We start from the raw sequence: 24,715 nt of genomic DNA on the forward strand, positions 1-24,715 counted from the left end.
GCCATCTCTTCCAGTAAGATGAGCCTTCCTACTTCCCACAGTCCTGCAATGGTATGCACATTTATTTACTTTACTCTTTATATTACTGATGGTATCTAGTCACATGATATGTATTATCTCAGACTGTTATATTCCATCGCATATGTGCATAATGTATTGCTTGCTATTCTGATTCAGGCATGTGAATCTATGAAAGACACCCATAATACTGGATAAGAAATGCGTTACTTACCTGTAACAGCAGTTATCCAGTATTGGTGTCTTTCATAGATTCACATGCAACCCTCCCACCTCCCCAGGAAGGACTCATCTCTCACTACAGAGCATATGTTACGTCTACCTAGCTTGGTGCGTACGAAAATCTGAGAGACTGAGGCTCCTGGCAGGAAGGTTCTAGAGGGAGGTGGTAGCTGATTGGCTACCTTTGGAAATTTGGTCCTTTTTACAAAAGGACATAGATAGGCTACTAAGGCAAGGCCCTTAGGCCTATTTTTCTCTAGGTATGTCTATAGGACATTACTTTTCTATTACCGGGGCTCCCATCTCGACGACTGGGAATGATTCAGGCATGTGAATCTATGAAAGACACCAATACTGGATAACTGCTGTTACAGGTAAGTAACGCATTTCTTCTGCCACAAAATCCATTTTTTAGCGGAATACTTTCCAGGGATGGACGATTTTTCCGATGTCTGCAGAAACAAGTCCATGAGTGGGACCTCCACCCACAAGTCGTCCTCCGTTACTTTCCCAAATGGGGGGGCATTCCTATAGATGGACCTATTCGTAATGGAAGAAAAGCCCCCCCCCCTGGTGTTCTTGGGATTGGGACATAAAGGATATTGACTTCCTTTCCAACCCCCACTTTCTTACACAAAGTGGTCATTCTCTGTACACAAACATTGAGTCAAGTAGGCACCCTCCTGGACAACTAGCAGGAGTGCACAAAATGTCTTAGTTTTGCAGCATAAATCCTTTTCTGGATTCACATGCTGAGCATTATTTCGCCATCTAGTGGTTGGGTCTAGAATTGTCTTTTCTTCTTTTTCTTTTCCCGTGGGCATTGGCAACGGTGTGTGCCCATCCCTTGTTTGATATCAGACCGTGCTCTGGCTATTCCTGTGCATAGACATTTCAGATTATTTTTTCCGCCATTGGGTCTGAAAGCAATGGATGGGTCTGAAAGCAATGGATGGGCTCTGAAGTTTTTGAAAAATGCAACTTTTCTGTAGAAGAAAAATGAAAACACCGAAGACGGGGGCGGGAAAAAGCACAAGAGAAAGTGGTCCTTCTTTCTCCCAGGGGGGACCTGCTGGAACCAGCCACGTAGTCTGAGAATGAGGGGAGATAGGGCATGGAAAATGCCCCCTTTAAATTCTGCCTATCCATTTTGTGCAGAGACCTCGCCTCCCCACCAACGTGGTCTGTAATTTCTCTTGTAGGGCCAATCAAGAGGACTGGAAGGCCTATGCCACGTTTGTACTACAGACCTTAAGGGTACAGCAAAGATGGAGGTTAGAACACTACACCATGGCTACCGGAGCATTCCAGTAAAGAACTTTTTAGGGTGGTAAAAGACTTTACTTCTCCCTCTGCGTACACCCCCATCCACACGCACTCTGAATCCAGGTTGAGGGATCTGGCTGTATACTTTGTACAGAAAATTATTACTATTCAAGATTATCGGTATAGCTGAAGGAGCTCAGCCTGTTCAGCGACTATGATAAACTTGAGGGATCCTAAACCATGAGTCTTGGCAGCAAAACATACACAACTGATGCCCAGAGGAAACTGGCTATGAGGAAGTCTGAGACCGAAAAGCAAAGTAATCAAGCCGCCAAAAGTCCCTGAGCCTAAACCCTCGAACAAAAATTCCAACAAGGCAGCTTCGGTGCCGAAGCAAACCTAAACCAATGGTCATCCAAAATGCAAAGCGCCCCACGGATCCAGACCATGGGTTACCGATGCAGGCAAAACACCATTGAAGCCCTTGATTATCCCATCCACCTAAGAGGGGTGCGTTGCTCCACACCAAACAGAAGGCACAAGATGTCAAAGAGCAGGCTCGAGGCCAAAATGGCAGCACTCCTCTAAAGAAAGGAGTTTGACTCCACATGTGAATTTTGGATCCCGGCAAAACCAGTCTGCTTTGGAGGATCCAGCAACAGAGTACCATGAAGAACTCCAGGAGGAGAGTTCTATGGACCAGAGGGGCAGCAGGGTTTGACAAAGTCGTGCAATGATCTCCACACAGAGTACCCAGCTCCCGAAGGAGTGGACAACTACCCTTTGAGGCAGTCGCCACCAGACTACCTCCATGTACAACAACCTCATTAAGAGGGATGCGTAAACCTATGGAGTACAACTGGAGGAAGTAAAGAAACTTTTGTTTCCTCCTGGAAACACCAATGTCTGCAAACAAGTGAACCTATAGCTACCAATGCTGCCTAGCATATTTGGCCAGAGGAAGGAGGCGTTTTGAGAACATGCCACTGCAAAGGTAGTAATGCCAAGAGTTGGAATTGAAAAGTACAAACCTTCAACTCAAGACCTGAAGTATATACAGGAAAATGCACTGGCTGATTCGGTAGTTGTTCATACAGCAAGATGATGTAACGGCGCCCACACGTTAACGGGTCCAACACCTGAAAAGGAGAGCCGGCTCGACATGGTAAGGAAGATGGCGAGGGAGGCTGCAACACAGTGGTGAAGTGTCATCTCGCACACTGAACAGATATGGCCATCAACAATGGGACGGAGTCCCTCCTACAACACCTCACAGAGGAGTACAAAATGAGGACCAAAGCAGTCATACAGAAGAGACGGAATATAGTAAACACATGCTTGGAATTAAGCCTTGGACACTGCAGACAATGCCAGTAGGCAGACTTGCACCATCACTACACTAAGGAGACATGCCTGGTTAATAGTCTGGTTTAATCTAGAGGTACAAGCCTCCATAACTATCATGCCCTTTACAGGAGGTGCATGTTCAACCAGGCAGTCGACGAGTCCTTATAACAAAAGACAACAAAACTGCTAAAGCAATGGGGGCTCCAACACAGAGGCTCATTCAGAAGGGGAGGAAACACAACCTAAAAGCCCACAAGCCTTTCACACCGGGCAGCATCAACAAGCCACACAACAATCCACGTATTGGCAACACCCTGCCAGGAAGCCCTTTCAGGGGAAGGGAAGAGGACAAACCTCAAGGGGGAGGAACTTTAGGCATGTGACTTGCCCAACAACCCAGGCCCTCGCATAACACCAATGGTAAGCAGAATAGGGACTTTTCCCAGAAGAGTAGGTGGAAGAAGATCACATCTGAGAAATGGATTTTAAACTGGATACGTTAAGGATACTGCACACAGCTGACCAAAGAACCACCTCAAATACCCCAAAAATCGAAGATTTCAAGTAGAGGAGATAATGCAATTAAGGGTGGTGTAAGAACTCTCAGAAAAGAAATCCATCGAAGGGTATCACCAAAGGAAAGAAACCAGGGAAACTTCTCCTTATTTCCTGGTCCCAAACCTGGATCCAACTCTGAGGCAGATCCTAGACCTAAGATTCTTAAACCTATTCATTTGCGCCCAACATTTCTGAATGACAAAACTCCAAGGAGTTATCCCATTCATAAAACAAGGGGATTATATGGCTAACTTGGATCTAAATGAGGACTACCTACGCAGCCCTATGAATTAAAGACACCAGAGATACCTTAGATTTATACTAGACAGAGTACTCTACCAGTTTACCGGCATGAAGTCAGCACCACGTGTCTTTACAAATTGCCTCCCTGCAGTCGCTGCATACTTAAGAAGGAAGGGAATACATGTATACCCATCCATACCTAGACAATTGGCTAGAAAGGGTGAAATCAAAACCTAAATGCAAAAGGGACATTCAAACAACAATCACGACAAATAAAGAACTAAAAATACCGAAAAAAGAATTTGAAGATGGTGACTACACCAAGGGTGCAGTCTGTCATACAAGGGACGGGCATACCTCCAAATAGTGGCCAACTGCGCTTGCGGGGTGAAGAATGAAAAGACCATTCCGGACCCAACTGCTAGATGGCGGAATAATGCACAGCATGTGAATCCAGAAAACTCTTCAAGCTGTAAAACTACACCTACTGGTAAGTAGCCTTTTTTTGCCTTGCATCCTGCCTTGGAAAATAAGCGGGGAGGGCAGAGGACATTAGTTTGACCAAATCACCTCTTGGACATTGATTTTGAAAATCTGAAGGGTCCTCTTGTTAAGCTGTACACATTATGAACTGTTTTGCAGCATGAGTCTTTTTACAGATTCACATGATGTGCATTATTCTGCCATCTAGTTGGTGGTTGGGCTGGAATTATCCGTTAGTGGGTTTTTTGGGGGGAGGGCAGCAATGAGTTGTCGAGCATTTGATGCTGTGTCCGGTGTCTTAACAGACTGACTCCCAAGAAGCTTAGGATTCTTTCATCTGCCATTTGGCTCTGGAGCCCTCAGCTGTGTCCAGACCCAAGAGAAGAAGGCAGTGTTTTCGAGGAAGTAACTGAAAAACATTGGAGAAATAGCTCAAAAACATGAGGGTGACCAGAAAAACACCGAAGGGGGACATTTGCTTATGAGGATTTCAATTGGACCCCCCTCACTAATACTACTAGTGCTCGTGCTCGAGGAATACAAGCAAGCACAACTTTTATCCTGATAATATCCCAATAGGCTAGACAAACCTGGTTCTCTGGTCTGGTGGAGATGGCACAGGACTGGGTTAGGAGTCAACCAGCCCACCGGGACTTGTTGACAATAGAAGGGGGTCAGGTATACCATTCAAATCAGCCACTCTTAGCCTAGTGTCATTGCTCCTGAAGACCGAGAGTTTAGTCACCAGTGGTTACCTCGAAGGACCATGGAGCACTGAAAAGATGCCAGAAAGTCTACCACAAAGTGATTCCCCACATAGCGAAATATGTTCGTATATTGGTGTAACCGAAAGACTTCCAGAAAGCTGGGCACAAGACACTGGGTTGCAAGATGAGGTACCTTACAATGCCTCACTTAAATGCGCCTGTCGGCTATAGTGATATATACACTAAGGAAGTCTTAGGAAGAAGTGTCTATACCACAACGGTCATCAGATTTCTGGAAGGGTCCAAGAGGATGGCACTACCAAGGTCCATCCCCACACCATTGTTTAATCTAAACTTGAGAATGCCGCTCATAAAAACCACCCTTTGAGCCCATGCACAATGCAGGTTTCACGCCCAGGAATATACTTCTGTAGAGAGCCTCCAAACAGTTGCTGGAGGTCTACTATCTTCAGGGGGTTTCAAGTTAATTTTGTGTACACTGGTTGCAGAATTTTTTTGGGGGGCTTACAGTGGTTTACAGCCTGCCCATTGGTTGACCTTGTCACTCTTATTTGCTTGATTCTTATTTGATTTGCCTTCCTCTTTTTGTTTATTTCTTCCCCCTGGAGCATGGACTCTTTATCAAAGTTTTGACTGGCTGATTTGTAACCTTCCTCAAACTTTTAGGGAACTACTTTTCCTTTTCTTTTTGGTTACACTTCATGAGTGCTTTGGTTTTCCAGCTTTTTAGGTCTCGTCTATTCCATCCCATAGGGATGGTGGGTGAGATTTATAGTAAGGCTTCCGAAAAGTCTACCTAACTGCGAATCGCGTACAGTTCATGTGAGTCAGGTGTGCACAGGAATTCAGTCCCCCTACCCCTCCCACAAAGCAAGACAAACATCAAAGCGACCGGACGCTCTGATTCAATTTGCCACCAGCCACTTCATACGCTCTGCAGGTCATAAACAGGACCATCTGCTCGTGAATCGGAATGCTGGCATGGTTGCCCAGCCACCCTCCCAGTGCTGCCTTTCCTCTGCCATTCTATGGTTTCCAATAAGTCTTACTAAAACCTAGTTATCTATACTGAAGGTTTTTTAGGAGACTTGTTTGCATGTTTTGACGTAGCTGAGTGGGAAACAAATCGTTTCTCTTTTATTGCAGAAGCAACCTTTCAAATATGTGTTCCTGCTATCCACAGAAGTTGGAAATTACGTAAAACATGCGATTTCTGTGAGATGGGCGGTGGTTGGGCTTCGAATCTAGATTTCTTCTCCGTGGTTTCTTACAACATTTAACAGTTTAACAGTAGCACTCTACCGCCCTCACTCTACCACTCTACGGCTCTACCGCCCTCGCTGTCTACCGCTGGTTAAAATGTTTTCTCAATGTTTCAAGCTTTGTTACAAATGTCACAAAGATGTTAATATTTCACTTCTGTTCTTGGATTTTTGTCACAATAAAAAACACTGAACATAATCAAGTTATTTACAAAAGTTTAAGCGATTGCCATTATAAATTACAATAACTTTTATTTAAGTATTAATTATTTAAAAAAAGTAAAAGCCATTGTAATTTGTAATATCAATACATCCAAGTCACGTAAATACAACTTCTGTAGCAGGGGATCTCTGTGTATAGTCATAATCTAGTGAATAGTCCCACCCATGTGCGTGGACCCCGGAGCAATCAAAAACAATCTCTTAAACTGCTGTCTTTACAGTCCTGCATAGACACTTGGAGAATTAAGACAAATAATGCAGCCTAACATATACAAGGCTACAAAGGCCACCACTTCATCTAAACAGTGAGAAGGATAGCCCACCATGTCCGGTTTAACACTTTTTACCAAGTTTTCCTCACAGGGAAAACTCCCCTTCACCAAAATCCTTGAACTGATAGAGGGGAAGGGTTGGACAGACAAGCCCCCATAGGCTACCATTATGTGTCTTGAAAAGGATACCATGCCTTTAAGGAACTCTCCAGAGACCCTCTGTATCCCAGGATGCACAGCCAAAGTCCTTTTACTGTCAGTTCTTTTTGACGGTGTATAAAGCAAGGCCTGTAGCATACATTACAGTACTATTTTCTCCACTGGGGAGGAGGGCGGGCGCTTAAGACTAGAACAGATACCCCTACTACAGAACTAGTTACAGGTAAGAAACTACTCCTTCTGTAGCAGGGGATCTCTGTGTATAGTCATAATCTAGTGAATAGAATGGCAAGCCCATCCCAACAACCAATCCAGCGGTGGAGGAAAAAGACAACACCACTACTGTGCAAACTGTTTTCTCAACGAAGCCTGCTCAACCTGAGCATCCGGCTCCTGCTAGCAGGACCCTGGAGCATTGAGCTCTCCCTTTTTGGGTGTTTCAATTTTTGGGCACTTCAAGTGTTTTGAGTGTTTCACTTGACGTCTGACTGCTTCTTCGGGGGTTTTGGCCACTCTCCTGTCGAATATGCCAGCCTTGTTTGACAAGTTCCCTGAGTGTTCCAGAAAGGCTCAATCGGACGCTTGCAGTGTGTATCCTGTCTACCATCCTCTCGTGTCCCTGAAGACTGAGATTTGCAGAACCTTCTCCAAGAGGACCCTGAGGGACAGGGAGGGTCTGGGCATGAAGGGACTTCGTCCTCTGCGCGTGCTTCGGCCTCTGGGGGGGGCTCCCCAGTCAAGATAAGGCCAGGAAAAGGCACAGATCTGTCTGCGTCGATAGCCTCCATCTGCGTCGAGAGGGATGACCACCATCTGCTCCCCGTCGTCCCAGGGCTCTGGGGCGAAGCAACGTCGCCGTTCGACGTAGAGTGGACTGACGTCGAGACCTTGGACGAGGTAGACGTCAAGGACTTCATCGTCGTCGAGACACCGTCGACGTAGAGATGGGTCAAAGAGGCACCGGTGCTCGCTATCTAGGCGACACCGCAGTTTGCCGTAGAGGAAGAAGACTAGGGTCGACGTTGAGAAGACTAGGGTCGACGTTGAGAAGACTAGGGTCGACGTTGAGAAGACTAGGGTCGACGTTGAGAAGACTAGGGTCGACGTTGAGAAGACTAGGGTCGACGTTGAGAAGACTAGGGTCGACGTTGAGAAGACTAGGGTCGACGTTGAGAAGACTAGGGTCGACGTTGAGAAGACTAGGGTCGACGTTGAGAAGACTAGGGTCGACGTTGAGAAGACTAGGGTAGACTAGGGTCGACGCCTAGAGGGCGGTCAAGGGCCAGGACTGTCCTCTGCCTCAGTGGTCAGCCTGTCCTCTGCATCCAAGAGCCCACAGTCGCGGCGCCGGCGCTCGGCTGCAAAGAGGTCGGCCTCGAACTTCATCGTCCAGGCCTGCGCAGAAGAAAGGAGAGTGGTTAGGTCTTCGGACTCTGAATATTTGCAGACCTACTCTGCTTCTAGGCCCAGGACGCCTACGCCTCCTCCATTGCCTAAGGAGACTCCGCCTCAGCCTCCTACTCCTCCTCAAATTCCTCCTCATCAACCTCCTCCTCCTCTGCTGCCTACTCCGCTGTCTCGATCTCTGCCGCGTCTTCCGTCGCCACCCACGAGGCCTCCACAACCTATGGTTTCGGTTCTGCTTCCACCTCCTGTACGGCCAGTGGAACGCCCGAGGCCCAGGAGATCGAGGTCCCGGTCCAGACGGAGACACCGATCAAGGAGTGACCGTTTGTCTTCGACACGGTCCCGGCACCGTCACTGGAGGGACAGGTCAAGGTCCTGTCATACGGATTCTTCCAGTGCCAGGGAGTACTTGTCCACCTTATCGGATTCCCCCCCGTACGAGGGTGTTACCGGTCGATGACATTGTGTCGTTTCAGGAGGTGTTATTGAGGGGCAGCGAAGCTGGGGATTACGGTAACGGTTCCCACACCTTCTACATCGGTAATTTGAGACCCTACACAAGCGGCAGTTGTCTTGACCCTTGGTGCCAGGGCTGGAGGAACCGGCGATGGAGCTCTTGACTCCGGCGTCAGCAAAATCTGCTCTTTCCCGGCTGCAGAAAAAGTACAGGGCCCCAGACTCAGATCCGGCGTTCCTTCGATCAGACCCAGTGCCGGATTCGATGATCGTCACTGTAGGAGGGTGGGGTCTGCAATCCTATGGTCAACCCAGATTTTTGCTTTTTGGTTCACTGGTTTACGACTTTCCCTGGCTGTGGGCCTGCTAATCAGACCCACAGCCTAGCTGTTCTCGCTCTAAATTGACAACAATGTACTTTAGGTGCATTTACCAATTGGTACTGGGCCACCTTATCAGTTCCTGTACAGTATACCTTAGGAATCCAGGGCATAGGTGTACCCAGGGCCTACCAGGGGCTGAAGCATGTATTATGCCACCCCTGGCTGGCCATCTAAAACGGACACAACTGGCTGCATGACAGCTGGGGCAAGGTGGTGGTATCACCTTTTGCTATAGATATAGTATACCTATATCTAACCCTAAAATGGACACATATATCCCTATCAGTCCCTCCTATGGAAGGCCTTATCAATCCTGAAGGCAGAGTGCTTGGAATTATGTGAGATGGTGCTCTGGCATGAGCTGAGCCCGTTTGCAGCTTGCTGAACCAAGTCCTAATAGCTGTTCCAATATAACGCTATACCATATACTCTTAAGTGCATTATCAACCTCACGGTTAAATGCTAACACTGGTATAACATTATCAAAACATGTCGAGTAAGGTGTCATACGATTTGGAATACTACCCCCTCGCCAATTCTGGCGACGGGGGTAGCATTCCACCCTTCTAGAGGGACACGACATGTATGTAACTGAACCCCGGTTAAAGTTAACTCGAGCCTTGGCATCACAAAATGGATGCTGCCACCACAGACAAGTCTGACCTCCTGCTGCTGGGAGTCCTTCCAGCGAGGGTGGCTTGGACAAAGGGTTTCCTGCCTTGGGAGGTGCTAGCACCACCCCAGACAGGATTTTGTGTATTGGGGAGGATAGGCCTGGAAGGAATGAGACAGGCCTGGGGCACACAAGGTGTCCCGTGCATACACCGGTTCAAACCAGTTGCTGGGGCATCCCTGCCCCAGCTCTGGCGTGAAACCGGACAAAGGATAGGGGGTGTAACCACCCCCTTCCTGGTCCCACCCAGGGGAGGGACCTAGTCAGTAGTGCAGCCCCCTTTAGCAGGATAAAGGTAGGAGCTGGTCACATTCCAAATTAGATTAATCCTGAACTACTCTACAAGAAGAAACTCTGGACTTCGATGTTCTGCTCCACAGAACACTGAAGAAATCTCCCTTGTGGGCAAGGAGTATCCACCCTGCAACTGCAGGCACCATCAAGCGTCCAGCGGCTTCCTTTTGTCTTCCCTCGAGGATCCAGACTTCAGAGCCCGACGAGACCCGGATTCCCAGACCTCTTCGACCTCAACCTACATCTGCAGCACAGCTGAGATCTATGGGCGCGACGAGACACGTGGGACCGGCCATCTTGGAAGAAACTGCACTTCGCTTCCAGCACGACTCCCAAGGTAAACTCGACCAAGTGCTTTGGGGACTGAAGCCGCAGCCCCGAGCAGCCCCTGCACCAAAGATCAGCCCTCCAGCATCCACGAGATCTGCGTGGGGCTCTTCTGCTTGTTTGCTGCTCGACTTGTTGTCTGGTCACTTGCCGGCTGGCTAGTGGCCTCCTAGACGACTAAGCTTTGAATCTTTGCTGCTGGTCTGGTTGCTCCAGACTGGCCTTGCTCCCTTCCAAAAGAGGGGCACCCCGGACTCTCCTAGTCCGCACCAGACTTTTCCCTTCACCGCGTGGGTTGCCTTTGCCAAGGCCTGTTGACTCCAATTCCGGATCCGACACCGCCGACAGCGAGAGCCTGCGTGGGACAGCTCGTGTCTCCATCCTGGTCGTCGAAGACACCTCCTGGTCCACGTGGCTGCAGAGTCCAGCGTCCACTCTTCACCTGATCGCGACGACAGCACCTGGTTCCTTCCTGGTTCCACACCGGTCACTGGCTAGTGACTTTGAACACTGTCCCCTCTGCTTTCAGGTCCTTCACCGATCCACCCTTGGATCGCACCGGACATCTTCCTCCTGGTCGCCTGCAGCATCTTTTCTTTCAGGCTCCATTGACTTCAACGCGAGAACCCGACACACTTTGGCACCTATGCACCTGCAGCCTGTGGGTGAGGTAACTAGAGCATTTCGGTGCTCAAGAGTAGTCTGTCCTAGTGTCCAATTCCACAGTTGTTGTCCTACCTAGTCAGGATTGTCCGTACTTACCTTGAACTGTACTGTCCATAGACGTTGTTACGCATCTCGCGTGTGAGTTCACACTCTGCACACGCGTTCCGTGGGCCTCCTATTACTTACCTGAAGTTAGTGTAGCGTGGTCCCATCGATCCTACAGCCTCTGGACAGCTCCATTCCTTTTATCGACTTTCACATTCCACATACTTAGTATATGGTAGTCGTGCCCCTAGGGCACCATTGTAATTTTGTGCAACTTGTCGTATTTTTTGTAAGAGATGGTCATGTGCTTAGCCCTCTGACCTCATAAAGAGTTCAGAGGTGTTATTAATAAATATACGGTTTATTTTCATTACCTGTGTGGTGTCCTTTCATCTGGTATTCAAGGGGTTATATTGTGGTTAAACAGCTGGCTTCACATGCCAAAAGAGTTTAGCCCAAGACTGCTTTGTCCATGCTACCATTAGGATAGCTGGTCTATAAGGTTGACTTACAACCAATCACCATAAGGGTTGTTTGGACTGATATATGATGCTCACTAGCTCTAGTGATCACCTTGTATCAGGCCAACTTCTCAGTCACTGTGGCCAGGGAGCAGCATGCTACTGCCCCGTGTTCTATGGTGCCTCCGGATAAGGAGAGCCGTCAAATGGACTCAGCGGGACAAAGTATGAGGTACGGCTGCTACGTCCATGAAAGCCGCTAGTGCCACAGCTCTCTTGGGTTGGTATGACCGGTCTTTGTGGGAGTCCCTGCAGCAGTTTCTGGAGCACCTTCCAGGGACAAGAGGGAAGACTTTCAGGAAATCATCAGTGAGGGCATGATGGTATCCAATCAGGTTATCCGCTCGGCTGCAGATTCCTCTCGGCGGCTCATGGGTACTGCTATGGGATTAATCTGAGACTCCATGCCTGGTTGCGTTTGACATCGCTGAAACCAGAGGCGCAGCAGCGAGTCGCCAACTTGCCGTTCTCTGGGTCGACGCTCTTTGGTAAACATGCGGATGAGGAAATGGTCCGCATGAAGGCGGAATCAGAAACCCTGACGGCTGTCTGGTTAGAGAAGCCAAAAGAGCAGAAGAATACCTTGCGTCCCTTCCAGAGACGTTTCGGTGCCCAGGGAAGAGGGCAAGGTCGTCCAGCTGGCCAGCAGCACCACTAGCAGTACCAGAGGCGGCCATTCGAAAAGCGCCAGAGGGGCAGAGGCGGCCAACAGTCCTCCTCGACGCCCAAAGGCCTGGGTCTAGGCCCTGAGGGGTTACTTCCTCCTCGTCCGTTACCTGCTCCGGTGGGGGGTAAGCATACAACATTACTTGGCAGAGTGGGGAAAAATTACTCCGGACGAGTGGGTGCTGAATATTGTTTGCAATGGATAGTCTTTGTTTCGTCAGCCCGCCTCCGGCGATTCCACCGGTTTGCTCGCAGTTCCAACTGCGCGAGCTTCAGGTGGAGGTGGATACCCTGTTAAGAAAAAGGGCGATAGACGTCCCTTTGTCTCAAAGGGGAAAGGGTCTTTACTCTAGGTTCTTCCTCGTGCGCAAGGACAAGAACGAGTTCAGGCCCATGCTGGATTTGTGACAAGCAAACAAATGGATTCGCAGGGAAAAGTTTTGCATGCGGTCTCTGCACCAGATTTATCCTCCGCTGCAAAGTGGAGACTGGCTTTGCGCAATAGACATAAGATACGTACTTCCATGTGCCTATTGCACGAAAACACCGGAAGTTCCCGCGATTTCTAGTCTGCACCAATCACTATCAGTACACCGTACTACTGTTTGGACTGAGTCTGCACCCAGGACGTTTTCAAAAATGCATGGCAGTGGTGGCAGCGCACCTGAGAGAGAACAAGGTGTTTGTCTACCCGTACCTGGACGACTGGTTGATCAAAGCCTCCACCTGGAAGCCTCCACCTTCCAGGAAGCACAACTGCACTTCGCCAGGACAGCTGTTCTGTTGAACCAGCTGGGGTTGCATATAAATATGTCCTGGTCTGTTCCGACGCCTGTCCAGTGCCTACAGGACTTGGGAGCCTCCATCGATACTGTCAGCAAGCGTGTCTCCTTCGGAGGAGAGACTCTTATCGATCCTTCGGAAGGCTCAGGCTCTCATCCAAGTAGAATTTCAACACCCTTTTGAGTTATAAGACCAAGGACCTTCGTAGGTCAGAGCACTTGTCAATTATGGGTCGGTCAGGACTGGCCTTGCCCCCTCAAAACAGTCCATCTCTAGGTGGGTTGTGTCCTGTATCCAGTTATGTTACCAGAAGGCTAACAAGACCATAGGGGGTAAGCCTAAGGCTCATTCTATCGCTTTATACACCTTCAAAAAGAACTGAAAGTAAAAGGACTTTGGCTGTGCATCCTGGGATACCGAGGGTCTCTGGAGAGTTCCTTAAAGGCACGGTATCACTTTTCAAGACCCATAATGGCAGCCTATGGGGGCTTGTGTGTCCAACCCTCCCTCTATCATTTCAATGATTTTGGTGAAGGAGTTTTCCCTGTGAGAAACTTGGTAAAGTGTTAAACCAGACATGGTGGGCTATCCTTTTCACTGTTTAGATGAAGTGGTGGCCTTTGTAGCCTTGTATGTTAGGCTGCATTATTTGTCTTAATTCTGTCTTTATCTATGCAGGACTGCAAAGACAGTTTAAGAGAATATTTTTGATTGCTCCGGGGTCCACGCACATGGGCGGGACTATTCACTAGATTATGACTATCAGAAATACCCCTACTACAGAACTGGAGTTACAAGTAAGAAACTACTCCACCTATTGCATTACAAATGCTATAGGTGTCACATTGGCGAAAGTTAAAACTATTGGAATTGTAAATGACAAAGCTATTCATTTAGCTATTTTCAAAACCAACACATAAATACAAAATTTGTCATTTACAATACCAATAGCTCAAACTTTTCTAACGCGAGACCTATTGCATTGCAAATGCTTATTTATTTATTCAAAGTTTTATATAGCGCGAACAAGATCTTTACAGATATCAGAGCGCTTCACAATGACAAGGTAGGGGCAGTAGGAATGAACAGAGGTAGTGGGAACAATGTAGTAGTCACCAACATGAAAGGATCATAATATACATAAAACATATCAATATACAGTCAGGTAAACAAGTAATATGAGACGGCACAAGTCCTTGATCCCAATACAGAGGTGTTCAGGTACAACTTGGGTGTGTGGAAGGCTTATACCAGTGTTTTAGTATAGTCATCAAGTAGAGGTATAGAGCCAAAGGACAAGGTGAGCATTGACACAAGGCAATGCAGAGTCTCTGATCCAACACCAATAAGGTTCAGGAGATCTTGGCCAGAAGGATGGTTTTCACCTCTTTCTTGAAGAGTGCAGTGGAGGAGATACGCCTTGTTTCAGGAGGGAGCGCATTCCAGATCCTGGGTGCCATTCCTGAGAAGGAGCGCTTGTAGGTTTTCTCTTTCCGGAATCTACGGGGTTTCAGGAGTAGATTTTTTGAGCTTCTATTGGATCTCGAACCTCCTGATATAGACAACTTTTGAGCGAGGTAGTTGGGTGCATTGTGGTGCACGGCCGCGTGTGTCATAACTGCAATTTTTAGTTGTATTCTGGCTTCAAAAGGCAACCATTTTAGGGACTTTAAGTCTGGGGAAATATGCGAGTGTTTTCTTGAGCCAGTGATGAGTCTTGCGGCAGCGTTCAGGGAGGCTCTTAAGGGTGCTGTTGTGGATAGCGGGAGTCCGCTGAGGGCCACCATTCCGTAGTCTATTCGAGGGATGACTAACGCTTGTACAGCAGTTTGGAAGTCTTCAGCAGGGAGGAAGGGTTTGATTTTCCTCAGTGTGTTGATTTGGAAATTCGCTGTTTTTGTGGCTTTGCTGACGTGCTGCTGCATGTTGAGCTTGGCATCCAGTGTGATGCCCAGGGATTTCGCTGAGTCCACGATGGTGGGTTGGACATTGAGTGCTGTTAGGTTGTTGAGCCATGTTTGGGTGGTGGAAATTTTCGCCGGGGGTGAGATGAGAAGGAACTCAGTTTTCAGAGCATTTAGTTTGAGGTGATTATCAGCTAGCCAAGACTGAGTGTTAATAAGCGTGGAATTCAGATGTTTGATATCTTCCGGGGATTGAAGCTTTAGGTACAGTTGTGTCGTCGGCGTACATATGGAATTGGACATTAGAAGCTTGGAGCAAGGTGGCAAGCGGTTCCATGACGAGGTTGAACAGTGTGGGGGAGAGGGAGGATCCTTGTGGAACACCAAGATCTGCAGGCACAGGTGCAGATAGCACATTGTCGATCTTGAACTTCTGAGTCCGGTTGTGCAGGAAGGACGCAAACCATTTGAGAACCGTTCCCGATAGACCCATTCTAGTGCTTAACAGCTCCAGCAAGTTCTCATGTTTGACCGTGTCAAATGCTGACGAGAGGTCAAGAAGGATGAGGAGGCAGGACTCATTGCGATCAAGAATTTGGAGGGCGTCATCAATTATGTGTGTCATAGCTGTTTCCGTGCTATGTTTCGCTCGGAAGCCTGATTGATGAGAGTTGAGGAGGTCAAATTGGTCAATGTGTCTTGTTAGTTGGAGTTGGACACATTTCTCCAGCAGTTTGGCCAGGGTGGGGATATTGGTGATGGGCCGGTAATTGTTTAGGTCAGACGGATCGGCTGTGGGTTTCTTGAGTATAGGTGTGACTTGCCCCACCTTGAGGGCGTCTGGAATGAGGCCTTGTTGCAAGGAGCAGTTGATTATTTTGGTCCAGAGAGGGAGGAGCAAGGGGATGAAGTCTTTTACAGCATTAGCAGGTAGAGGGTCTGTGAGGTGATTAGAGGGCTTCAGGGTGCAGAGCAGTTTGTGTATTGTTGCTTCCGAGTAGGTATCGAAGTACAGCCAAGATGCCATGTTTTTAGGTTGAGTGTTAGCCATTCTGGTGTGGTTGGGGAATCAGCCTACATCCAAGATGAGGTCATTTCTTATGTTGTCAGTCTTTAGCTTAAAGAAAGCAGAGAAGTCTTCAGTGTGGGGTGTCACTTGTTGTGCTCTTTGATTGTGAGGGTTGTGCCTTTGTTTGGGTCTTGATTAGTTCGAACAGTTTTCTTGGCCTGTTTTTTGCTTGGTCCAACTGACGGCTGAAGAAGTCCAACTTTGTGCGCTTTATTTTCCTGAAGTAGGCATTTCTCTTGTTTTTAAGCCTTTTAAGGTGCAGTGCTGAAGGGTCTGATCTCCAGGTGCGCTCTGCCATTCGCATCGAACGCCTGTCGTCATTGAGTCTGTCGTCATACCAGGGGTTAGAAATTTTGGTGGAGACTCTTCAGTTGCAGTGGGGCGACTTCATTGACTAATGTATTCATAGATTCAAGGTAGTGGTCAGTCAGTGATTGAACATCCGAGGCACCTGAAGGGGGAAGGAGGAGATTGCCGATGTGGGGAGGCAGGGTAGAGGGGTTGAGATTCTTCATGTCCCTTTTCCATGTTTTGGCTTTGATTGGTTGAGCCGGGTTAGATTTAACTTTTTCATTGATAAAGAAGGTGATAATGTGGTGGTCTGACCAGTCGCAGGGTAGAATTGTCTCCAGTTGTGTAGAATTCTCTTTGGCAATGATGAGATCAAGTATCGCGCCTTTGTCGTGTGTTGGTCTATCGCATATTTGGGTGAGGTCAAGCGCATTAAGGAAAGTTTTGAGACTATTCACCACTGTCTTTCTGATCGTTCCAGTGGAGATTGAAGTCACCCAGGTAGACTTGGGTGGTCTGCCGACCGGCATTGGAAGTGATCATGTCCATGAGTTGTTGGGTGAATATGAGATTGTCACCAGGCGGGTGATAGATGAGATGTAAAGCACAAACTTGTTTGCCCTCGCTGGTGACGTCGAGGCAGAGACTTGTTTTAAAAACTTTTTTTAGAACTTTATAGCAAATTGCAGTGCTTACGCAGTAGCGAAATAGCTATTTTTGTTTTATTTACTGATCCATCTTTCCATCTTGGATCAGTCAGTCATCCTGTTATTCCATAGGCATTTGCCTGTTGACGCATGCATGCGCCTAGAAAACTGCATGACCAGTGGCAACTTTGGCAAAGCCTATAGGTCCAAAAGGCGAGACCTATTTACTGTGCCATTGCTTGTCTTGTTTCTTGACACAACCCACCTATAGACCTCTATGAGCTTGTGAGTTATTTTAGCCCTATATGTCCAGGGGTTGGGGGAAGCTGTTGCGCAGAACTTGCTTCTCATTTATCATACAGCAATGTGGTTTTGGTGAGGGGGTTGTGGGGATGAGATTTAAAACAAGGGCATGTACATGAGAGCAGCTGACATTACTACTTGGCATTTCTTTATATGGGCAAGTACTTGCACTATACTGCCAAGGAGAGGTAACTGTTAGGCCTGGCATCTTTGTGTTTTTTTTCCCTGTTTTGTTTGCTTCTGATATCCTGTTTTTGACTGTGCTGCATTTGGTTTTAGGGCTCTGGGCACTTTACCACTGCTATCAGTGCTAAAGTGCAAGTGCTTCCTGTGTAAATTGTGGTTGGCTATCCATGATTGGCCTATTTGATTTATTAGGAATTCCCTAGTAAAGTGCACTGTGTGCGCCCAGGTCCTGCAGCACTGGTTGTGCTACCCACATGAGTAGCCCTGTAAACGTGTGTTTGGCCCGCCACTGCATTGTCATCAATTGCATTTTTTAACTGCCATGTCGACCTGGCTGGTATACCCACTTGCCAGGCACAAACCTTTCCTTTGATTCATGCAAGTCACCTCAAGGTAGCCCCATGGGCAGGGTGCAGTGTACGTGAAAGGTGTTTTCCATGTCCAAGTATTTTGCTTTGGTTTTGCATGTGAACCTCCAGCATTGTGTAGTTGCTGCCTTATTCTTTTGTATCAGTGGTATTATTTGTTTCCTGCAGGATTTCCACCTGGAACCGGCATGCTCTCTGTTGTCCTGCGCCTTCTGGACGTTAACGACCATGGACCGGAGCCCGATCCTCGCATGTTCACGGTCTGCACTGAGAACGCAGAGGCTCAGATGCTGAATATAATTGACCTTGACCGACCCCCAAACACCTTTCCATTCCGAGCTGAACTAACGCACGAGTCTGCAGCAAACTGGGACGTGCATATGAACGAGAGAGGTATTTGTTAACTGCCTGGGCAGTGGGTGGGCAAGGTATAGCGAAGGAAAGAGTCAATGAAGCAAGATAGCTAGTATTCATTCTTTTATTGAAGGATCATGTTTGTATGCTCCCTTTTTTTCTGTCTTTGGGCACTTATATTGCAGAAATACTTTGAACTACCAAAGTGAATCACTAGATGAGATGCATCAGCAGATTTGTGTGTCTCAGCATTGTCTAGGAGCAGTTCCAGAAGGAGGTACATTGGCAGAGCTGAGCACTCCGTACTGGGCCAGCAGGACCTACTGCTGCTCAGGATTGAGGTGCATCATTGGATCTGTGTGTCTCAGCATTGTCTAGCAGCAGTTCCTGATGGAGGTACATTGGCAGAGCTGCGCACTCTGTATTGGGCCAGTAGGACCCACTGCTGCTCAGGATTGAGGGGCCTGAGCTGGAGTGTCTGGGCCTTGACTCGTACAGTGCACAGGTGTTGGGTCAGGAATGGGACCGACCCTGAAACCTTTCCTTGGAGAACTATTTGCACAGAACCTCCTCACTAGATCCAAGCAGCATAAGTCTTTCACATCTCGTCAATACAGCAGTAATTGATGTAATAAAGATGCATCTTTTTCCATAAAAAAAAAAAAAATTCACAAAGTGAATCACTAAACTATTGGTAATTGAAGTAGCACATGGCGTCATACTGTCCTTTGTTACGAGCCATTTCTTATTGGTGTGAATCATCGATTTGTAACCTCGTCGACATGTTGGTGTATATATGGATACTCCTGTTTCTTAAAGCAAAGTGACCCTTCACTGGTATTTTGCAAAACTGATCATTTGTCCACGTTATTGCCCAATGGGATTCTACCACAAAATGACCATTGCTCCCTTCACTCTCCTCATCCTTTATGTATTTTGCTGCTGTGGTGGAGGATTCTAGCTGAACAGCCGTCCACTGGGTCACTTTGCCAATGCCTGTTATGTTATGTTAATAACATTTATTAGGCGCAACAGCTGCCCCAGCGAAGGGGCGTCCTGGCGCCTGATCATATACAACAACACAACAGATCAGAGCTAACAGAGGGGGATATTAGCCTACAGAGATGAACAAGTGGGTTTTGATGGCCCTTCTAAAAAGGGTCAAGCTGTTAAGGGCCCGAATATGAACAGGAAGGGAATTCCATAAGTCTGCCGCCAACACGCGGAAGGAACGTCCTCCCATCCTGCTAAGCCTGAACCTAGGCTTATTCGCCAGATACTGGGCTTCGGATCTAAGGGATCGCGTGGGGACATAAGAAGAAATAAGGCCTGTCAAGGCCGGAGGAGAAGAAAGCTTTAAGATCTTAAATGCCAGACAGAGAACCTTGAATTTGATTCTCTGTCTGACCGGAAGCCAGTGCAGAGAGGCCAAGACAGGACATCGTCTCGGAAGACCTACAATGGCCCGTGCAGCAGCATTCTGCACCCTCTGGAGCCTCGTCGCCTCAGCCTGATTGACTCCAAGGAGCAAGGCACTCCCGTAGTCTATCCGTGAGAGGATAGAGGCCTGAACCACCAGTTGACGTGTGGGAGGGTCGAAAAATTTGAGAACTGGTCTAAGTCCTCGCAGAATGCCATAGCAGGTGGCTGCTGTCTTCTTTGTATGGCTGGCAAAGGAGAGGTTAGAATCCAGCCATACCCCCAAATTATTTACTTCTTCCACTGGGATAGGCATCGCCCCCAGTTCGAGAGGCCACCACTGGTCTCCCCAGAGTTCCGCCTGCTTCCCCACAATCAGGACCTCGGTCTTTTTTGTATTAAGCTGTAAGCAGTTGTTACGCATCCAGCTAGCCACAGCTATCAGTCCTGCCCGGAATCTGGGTGCAGTCACCTCAGGGTCCCCACTGAGTCACCGCCAGCTGCGTGTCGTCGGCATACGATGTCATCGTAAGGCCATATTGCCTGACGACAGCAGCCAGCGGTTTCACATACAAGTTGAATAGTGTGGGGCTGAGGGCAGAGCCCTGAGGGACTCCCAGTTCCAGAGGATGACACGAGGACTGGCCAGGTGGAATGGCTACTTTAAAAGACCGGTCCGAGAGGAATGAGCGGAACCACTTAAGAGCCTTCCCGACAATCCCTACTTCCTCCAGACGCCGCAGCAAAATGTCATGAGACACCGTGTCAAACGCGGCGCTCAGGTCTAACAATAGGAGCGCCGCGGTCTGCCCCGCGTCTAGCACTGATCGCAAATGCTCAATCATAAAGAGCAAAGCCGTTTCAGTGCTATGTTGCGCACGAAACCCATTTTGAGTCTCGTCAAGGATGTTATTACGCGAAAGGTGGGCAGACAGAATGGTATTCACGTGTGCCTCCGTAACCTTGGCGGTCCAAGGCAGGAGGGAGATGGGCCGGTAGTTCTCCGGGAGCAGGGGGTCAGAATTCGGTTTCTTCAAGATGGGTTTGACCACAGCCTGCTTCCAGGGTAATGGCACCACGCCCTCACTGAGGGAAAGATTGATTAATTCCAGAATGGGCTCGCGACAGAGAGGCGGGAGAGAGGCGAAAAACTCCGGTTTCAGAGGATCTGAGGGAGAGCCAGATTTAATTTTAAGGCTCAGAGTATCGAATACCTCATTAGACATACTCGGCAGGATTGACAGAGTTTCAGGCACCAAGATCTCTACTTCGCTAGGAGCATCCCCGGGGGCAGCTGGTACGAATCCTCGATAGATTTTCTGTACTTTCTCCACGAAAAAGGATGCCAAGCTTTCGCAGTGCGAGTCCGTACAGATTTCTTGCGAGGTGGCCCGTTTCCCCATCAGGTCTTTGAACGTCTAGCGCACACAATTGCAGGATGTAGATCTGCTCCTCCCCAATGGCTCTTGTATAGTAGTGTTTATCCAGTTTTAGGGTCTATCAGTGATCACCAACCTCTGGGACCTTCCTAGAAGGAGCTCTAGTCCCTCAGATTTTCTACCGCACGTCGTGCTAGGGGGGGGGGGTCTCCTCTGAGCTCTGCTCAGTTTTCCTCATTTCTGGATTTCCAGTGTTTCTTCTTGCATGATTCCATCTTTTGAGTGAAGTTCTTCAGTTCTTCATGGCAGATACACCTTAAAGGCCTTTTTAGGCCCTGTGGTGAAAAGAGGCTGCATGTGGATGACAAACACAAAGATGGTCTACTGCCTTTACCCCGATCATTCAAAGGACTGCAAGGTATGTCGTACCTTTTCTTCAAAGACCCTCAAAGATCGGGAGGGGCGCATCTTGATTTGGCTGCAGAGGCTTAAAGACCAAGACCAACCGGAGTCTTCTGAGGAGAGTGAGGGCTCTTCCTTATCCTCCAAGTCCTTTCAAAGACCAAGGGTGGCTTCTCCAGGCCCTTCGTCACAGCCACCTCTAAAGACGCATAAAAAGTCTTCAGAGGTACATCCCAAGGCTCTACCACCAAAGGTTCCCCTCAGGAGATTGTTCACACATTTAAAAAGCCTTCCACTCAGTCGACGGTGGCTTTAACGACTAGGAAATCTACGGCCTTGTGTGTAACCTCGACTAAGACGGTTTCCACTTCTGTCGCCTAATCTTCACTATCTACATCAACCGGTAGGTCTGTTTCGTCGACGATAAAGTCGACGTCTAAACAACCGTCGACACTACGATTGCCGACGACTGCTTCGACTAAGACTGTCCCGTCGACATCCACTCTGATGTCGTAGACTATCTCCATCGACAACTGCTCTGTCGATGGGTACTCCCATTGACCATGGTGCCCTCGGCTACACAGTCGACGACTATTGACTCCAATCTGAAGTACGTACGGCCATCTCCAAATCACAGAACGTACATTGACGCAGGCCCGGACTTCCCCTAATAGGGTCCAGCCATTGCCTCCAGCTCACCTCTTAGACTAAGGATTCTGACGAGGGCAGCATGTTTAGAACAGCGACAAACCCATCTGAACTTAACGTGAAGTATCAAGACCGTTCGGATTATGAGTACAAAGATCATCAGACTGTTTATACTGAAGAATACCATCCGCCTCCACCGCCCATGGTTTGCCTACCAGCATCTTTGGTTTCCGACCTACAATTCCTCATTAGACTAAAAGCAGAGATTCCCTACTTCTGCCAAGTCTCCAGCTGTATCTCCACCGCCAAGACCACAGCTTCCACCTTTAAATCTACAGCTGGGGACTGTCATTTCACCACATCCGCCTTCCAGACTATGAGGACGAGGATCCACATGAAGGGGAACTTCATGATTCCCAGTCTACTCATGATGAGTGGGACGACTGTCATACCCTTCCTGCTTCTCCCATGGCTGCGCAGGCTGACTCTCCTCTGAAGACATTGGGGGATTTCACAACATAGTGAAAAGAGCGGTGCAATGTTTCCAAATACCTATGCCATCACACCAGCAAGTTTGCTTCCTATACGATTTTAAGGAACCTATTAAGAAATCTGTCAGATCTATACCCATGATAGAATACATATGGGATCAGGGTGAATAATGCATAACCCTTCCTCGGTGCCCCAGTATAGTCTCGTCTGGATAAGAAATACAGCGCTCCAGATACTGCTCCAGCTTGTTTGACAGGACATCCCAAACCAGACTGTCATCACGCAGGCTGCTCAACGAAAATCAAAAAATCCTTCAGCCCCACTAGCCGCTCCTCCGGACAAGGAAGGTCGAAAGCTTGATAACATTGGGAAACTTTTCTCATCAATGTCTGCTTTAACAGTGCATGCATTCAATTCCTTGGCACTGTTAGGGCGTTATAACACAGTTGTTGGCAGACATCGCTATATATCTTGCGGCCTTGCCAGATGATTCGAAAGAGGAGCAAAAAAGATCTAGCTTGAAGGCGACGTTCTGCATCCAAGATAATAAATTGCGCAATGGATATCACCTCTACTGGATTTCGCCAACTAGCTGTCGCAGCTGTATTACAGTGCCAGGGTTGGTTGAAGACAAGTTCATTCAGACCGGTAGTGCAAACAAATTTTTGGACATGCCCTACGATGGCTAGCTTCTTTTCGGATCACACATTGCCCAAGCTCTTCAAGGTATAAAAAAAAGACACCGACACATCCAGAGCTTTGGGTACCCTGCAATTCAAGAATCCACATTTTCATGGCTCCAGTGGAAGAGGGCAATCCTCTACAACAGGTGATGACCAGAAGAGTAGGAAGATCGGTTTTGGTGAACAGTATCTGCCACAATACCAGCAGCGTTAGTAGCAACAACAGTCATCCTATACTAAGTCCTTCTTTCGTGGCAAAGGTGGACAAAAGAATGGTGCAGCTCGGCAAAAATGACCTTTCACTACTGCCAGTCTCCATTTCATCTCCGCCCTCAACAGTTGGAGCAAGAATTTCCCATTTCCTAAAAAATTGAAAACCAATCACAACGGACCGATTGGTTCTGCAGTTAGTTCAATTCTGTCATTCACTGGAGTTCACTCCAATTCCTCCCCAAACCCCTCCCCGACCTAGGCTTCACAAAAATCTACGTATTCTACTCTGGGAGATTTAGCTCATGCTCCAGAAGGGAGCTATAGAAAGGGTTCCTCTTTGTCAACGGGGGGTAAGGATTTTACTCCCGCTTTTTCCTAGTACGCAAAAAGGAGAAAAAAATGGAGACTGATCTTAGACCTGAAAAGCCTCAACAAATTCTTTAAAAAGCAGTAGTTTCATATGGTTACCATCCAGGAAGTACTACAACTTCTCAATGCGGAGAACTACATGGTATCTCTGGATCTTCAGGAAGCCTATTTTCACATCCCTATCCACCGGAATCACACATTTTTGAGGTTTGCAGTAGCGGGCAGACCCTTCCAATTCAGTGTCCTACCGTTCGGACTCAAATCGGCGCTATGCATTTTTACAAAATGCCTCTCTCCAGTAGCCGCATATCTCGGGCAACAACACCATCAGGTCTTTCCATGTCTGGACGACTGGCTGGTCAAGGCACCGTCTCTAGAAGACTCGTCCAGGTCTTCCAAAGCCTGTCTACAGCTTTTCGATCGCTTGGGGCTAACTCTCAATCTGGATAAGACTGTCCTCCAGTCTTCCCAGTGTAACTTTCCTGGGTGCTACACTCGCAACGACCCAGAAGAAAGCGTTTCCGTCACCAGAGTGAAGACAAGGTTCTTTCATTGAAATTCGCATACATTCCAAGAAGTCTTTAACAGTGTGCCTTGATCGGGATGTCTTCATGCATTCTACTAGTTGCACTATCTAAACAAGCAAGGGGGAACTTGCTCTTTAACACGAGTCGCAAAAGATCTGGAACTGGTTGCTCCTTCACAACATTTCTCTTCGGGCAGAGTACGTCCCAGGAACGGACAATGTTCTGGCCGATTCTCTGAGCAGACAACCGCAGGCGTGTCACGAATGGCAATTGAATCAGCGCACTCTCCTGCATATTCTCTCAATGGGGCACCCCTCTCCTAGACACGTTCGCTACAAGGCAGAACTCCAAATGCCAACACTTCGCAAGCTGGCGTCCCCAGAACGGATCTCTAGGGAATGCATTTTCGATAGCATGGTGCAACGTCTTTGCATATGCTTTTCCAGTTTCCCCCCGATTC

At 48.0% G+C, this 24,715-nt stretch overlaps 1 protein-coding gene across 4 annotated transcripts in view; it reads left to right on the forward strand.

Annotated features, from left to right (window-relative positions):
• The window catches only part of LOC144797609 (B-cadherin-like), a 696,579-nt gene that overhangs the window by 649,233 nt on the left and 22,631 nt on the right, over positions 1-24,715 (forward strand). For all 4 annotated transcript variants that reach the window (XM_078668297.1, XM_078668296.1, XM_078668298.1 and 1 more), the window contains one exon: positions 17,938-18,162. In XM_078668297.1, coding sequence (XP_078524423.1) covers positions 17,938-18,162 — 225 coding nt within the window. The remainder of the gene's footprint in view (positions 1-17,937; positions 18,163-24,715) is intronic.

Source organism: Lissotriton helveticus, chromosome 12 (genome assembly GCF_964261635.1).
Source record: "Lissotriton helveticus chromosome 12, aLisHel1.1, whole genome shotgun sequence".
NCBI classification, from domain to species: domain Eukaryota; kingdom Metazoa; phylum Chordata; class Amphibia; order Caudata; family Salamandridae; genus Lissotriton; species Lissotriton helveticus.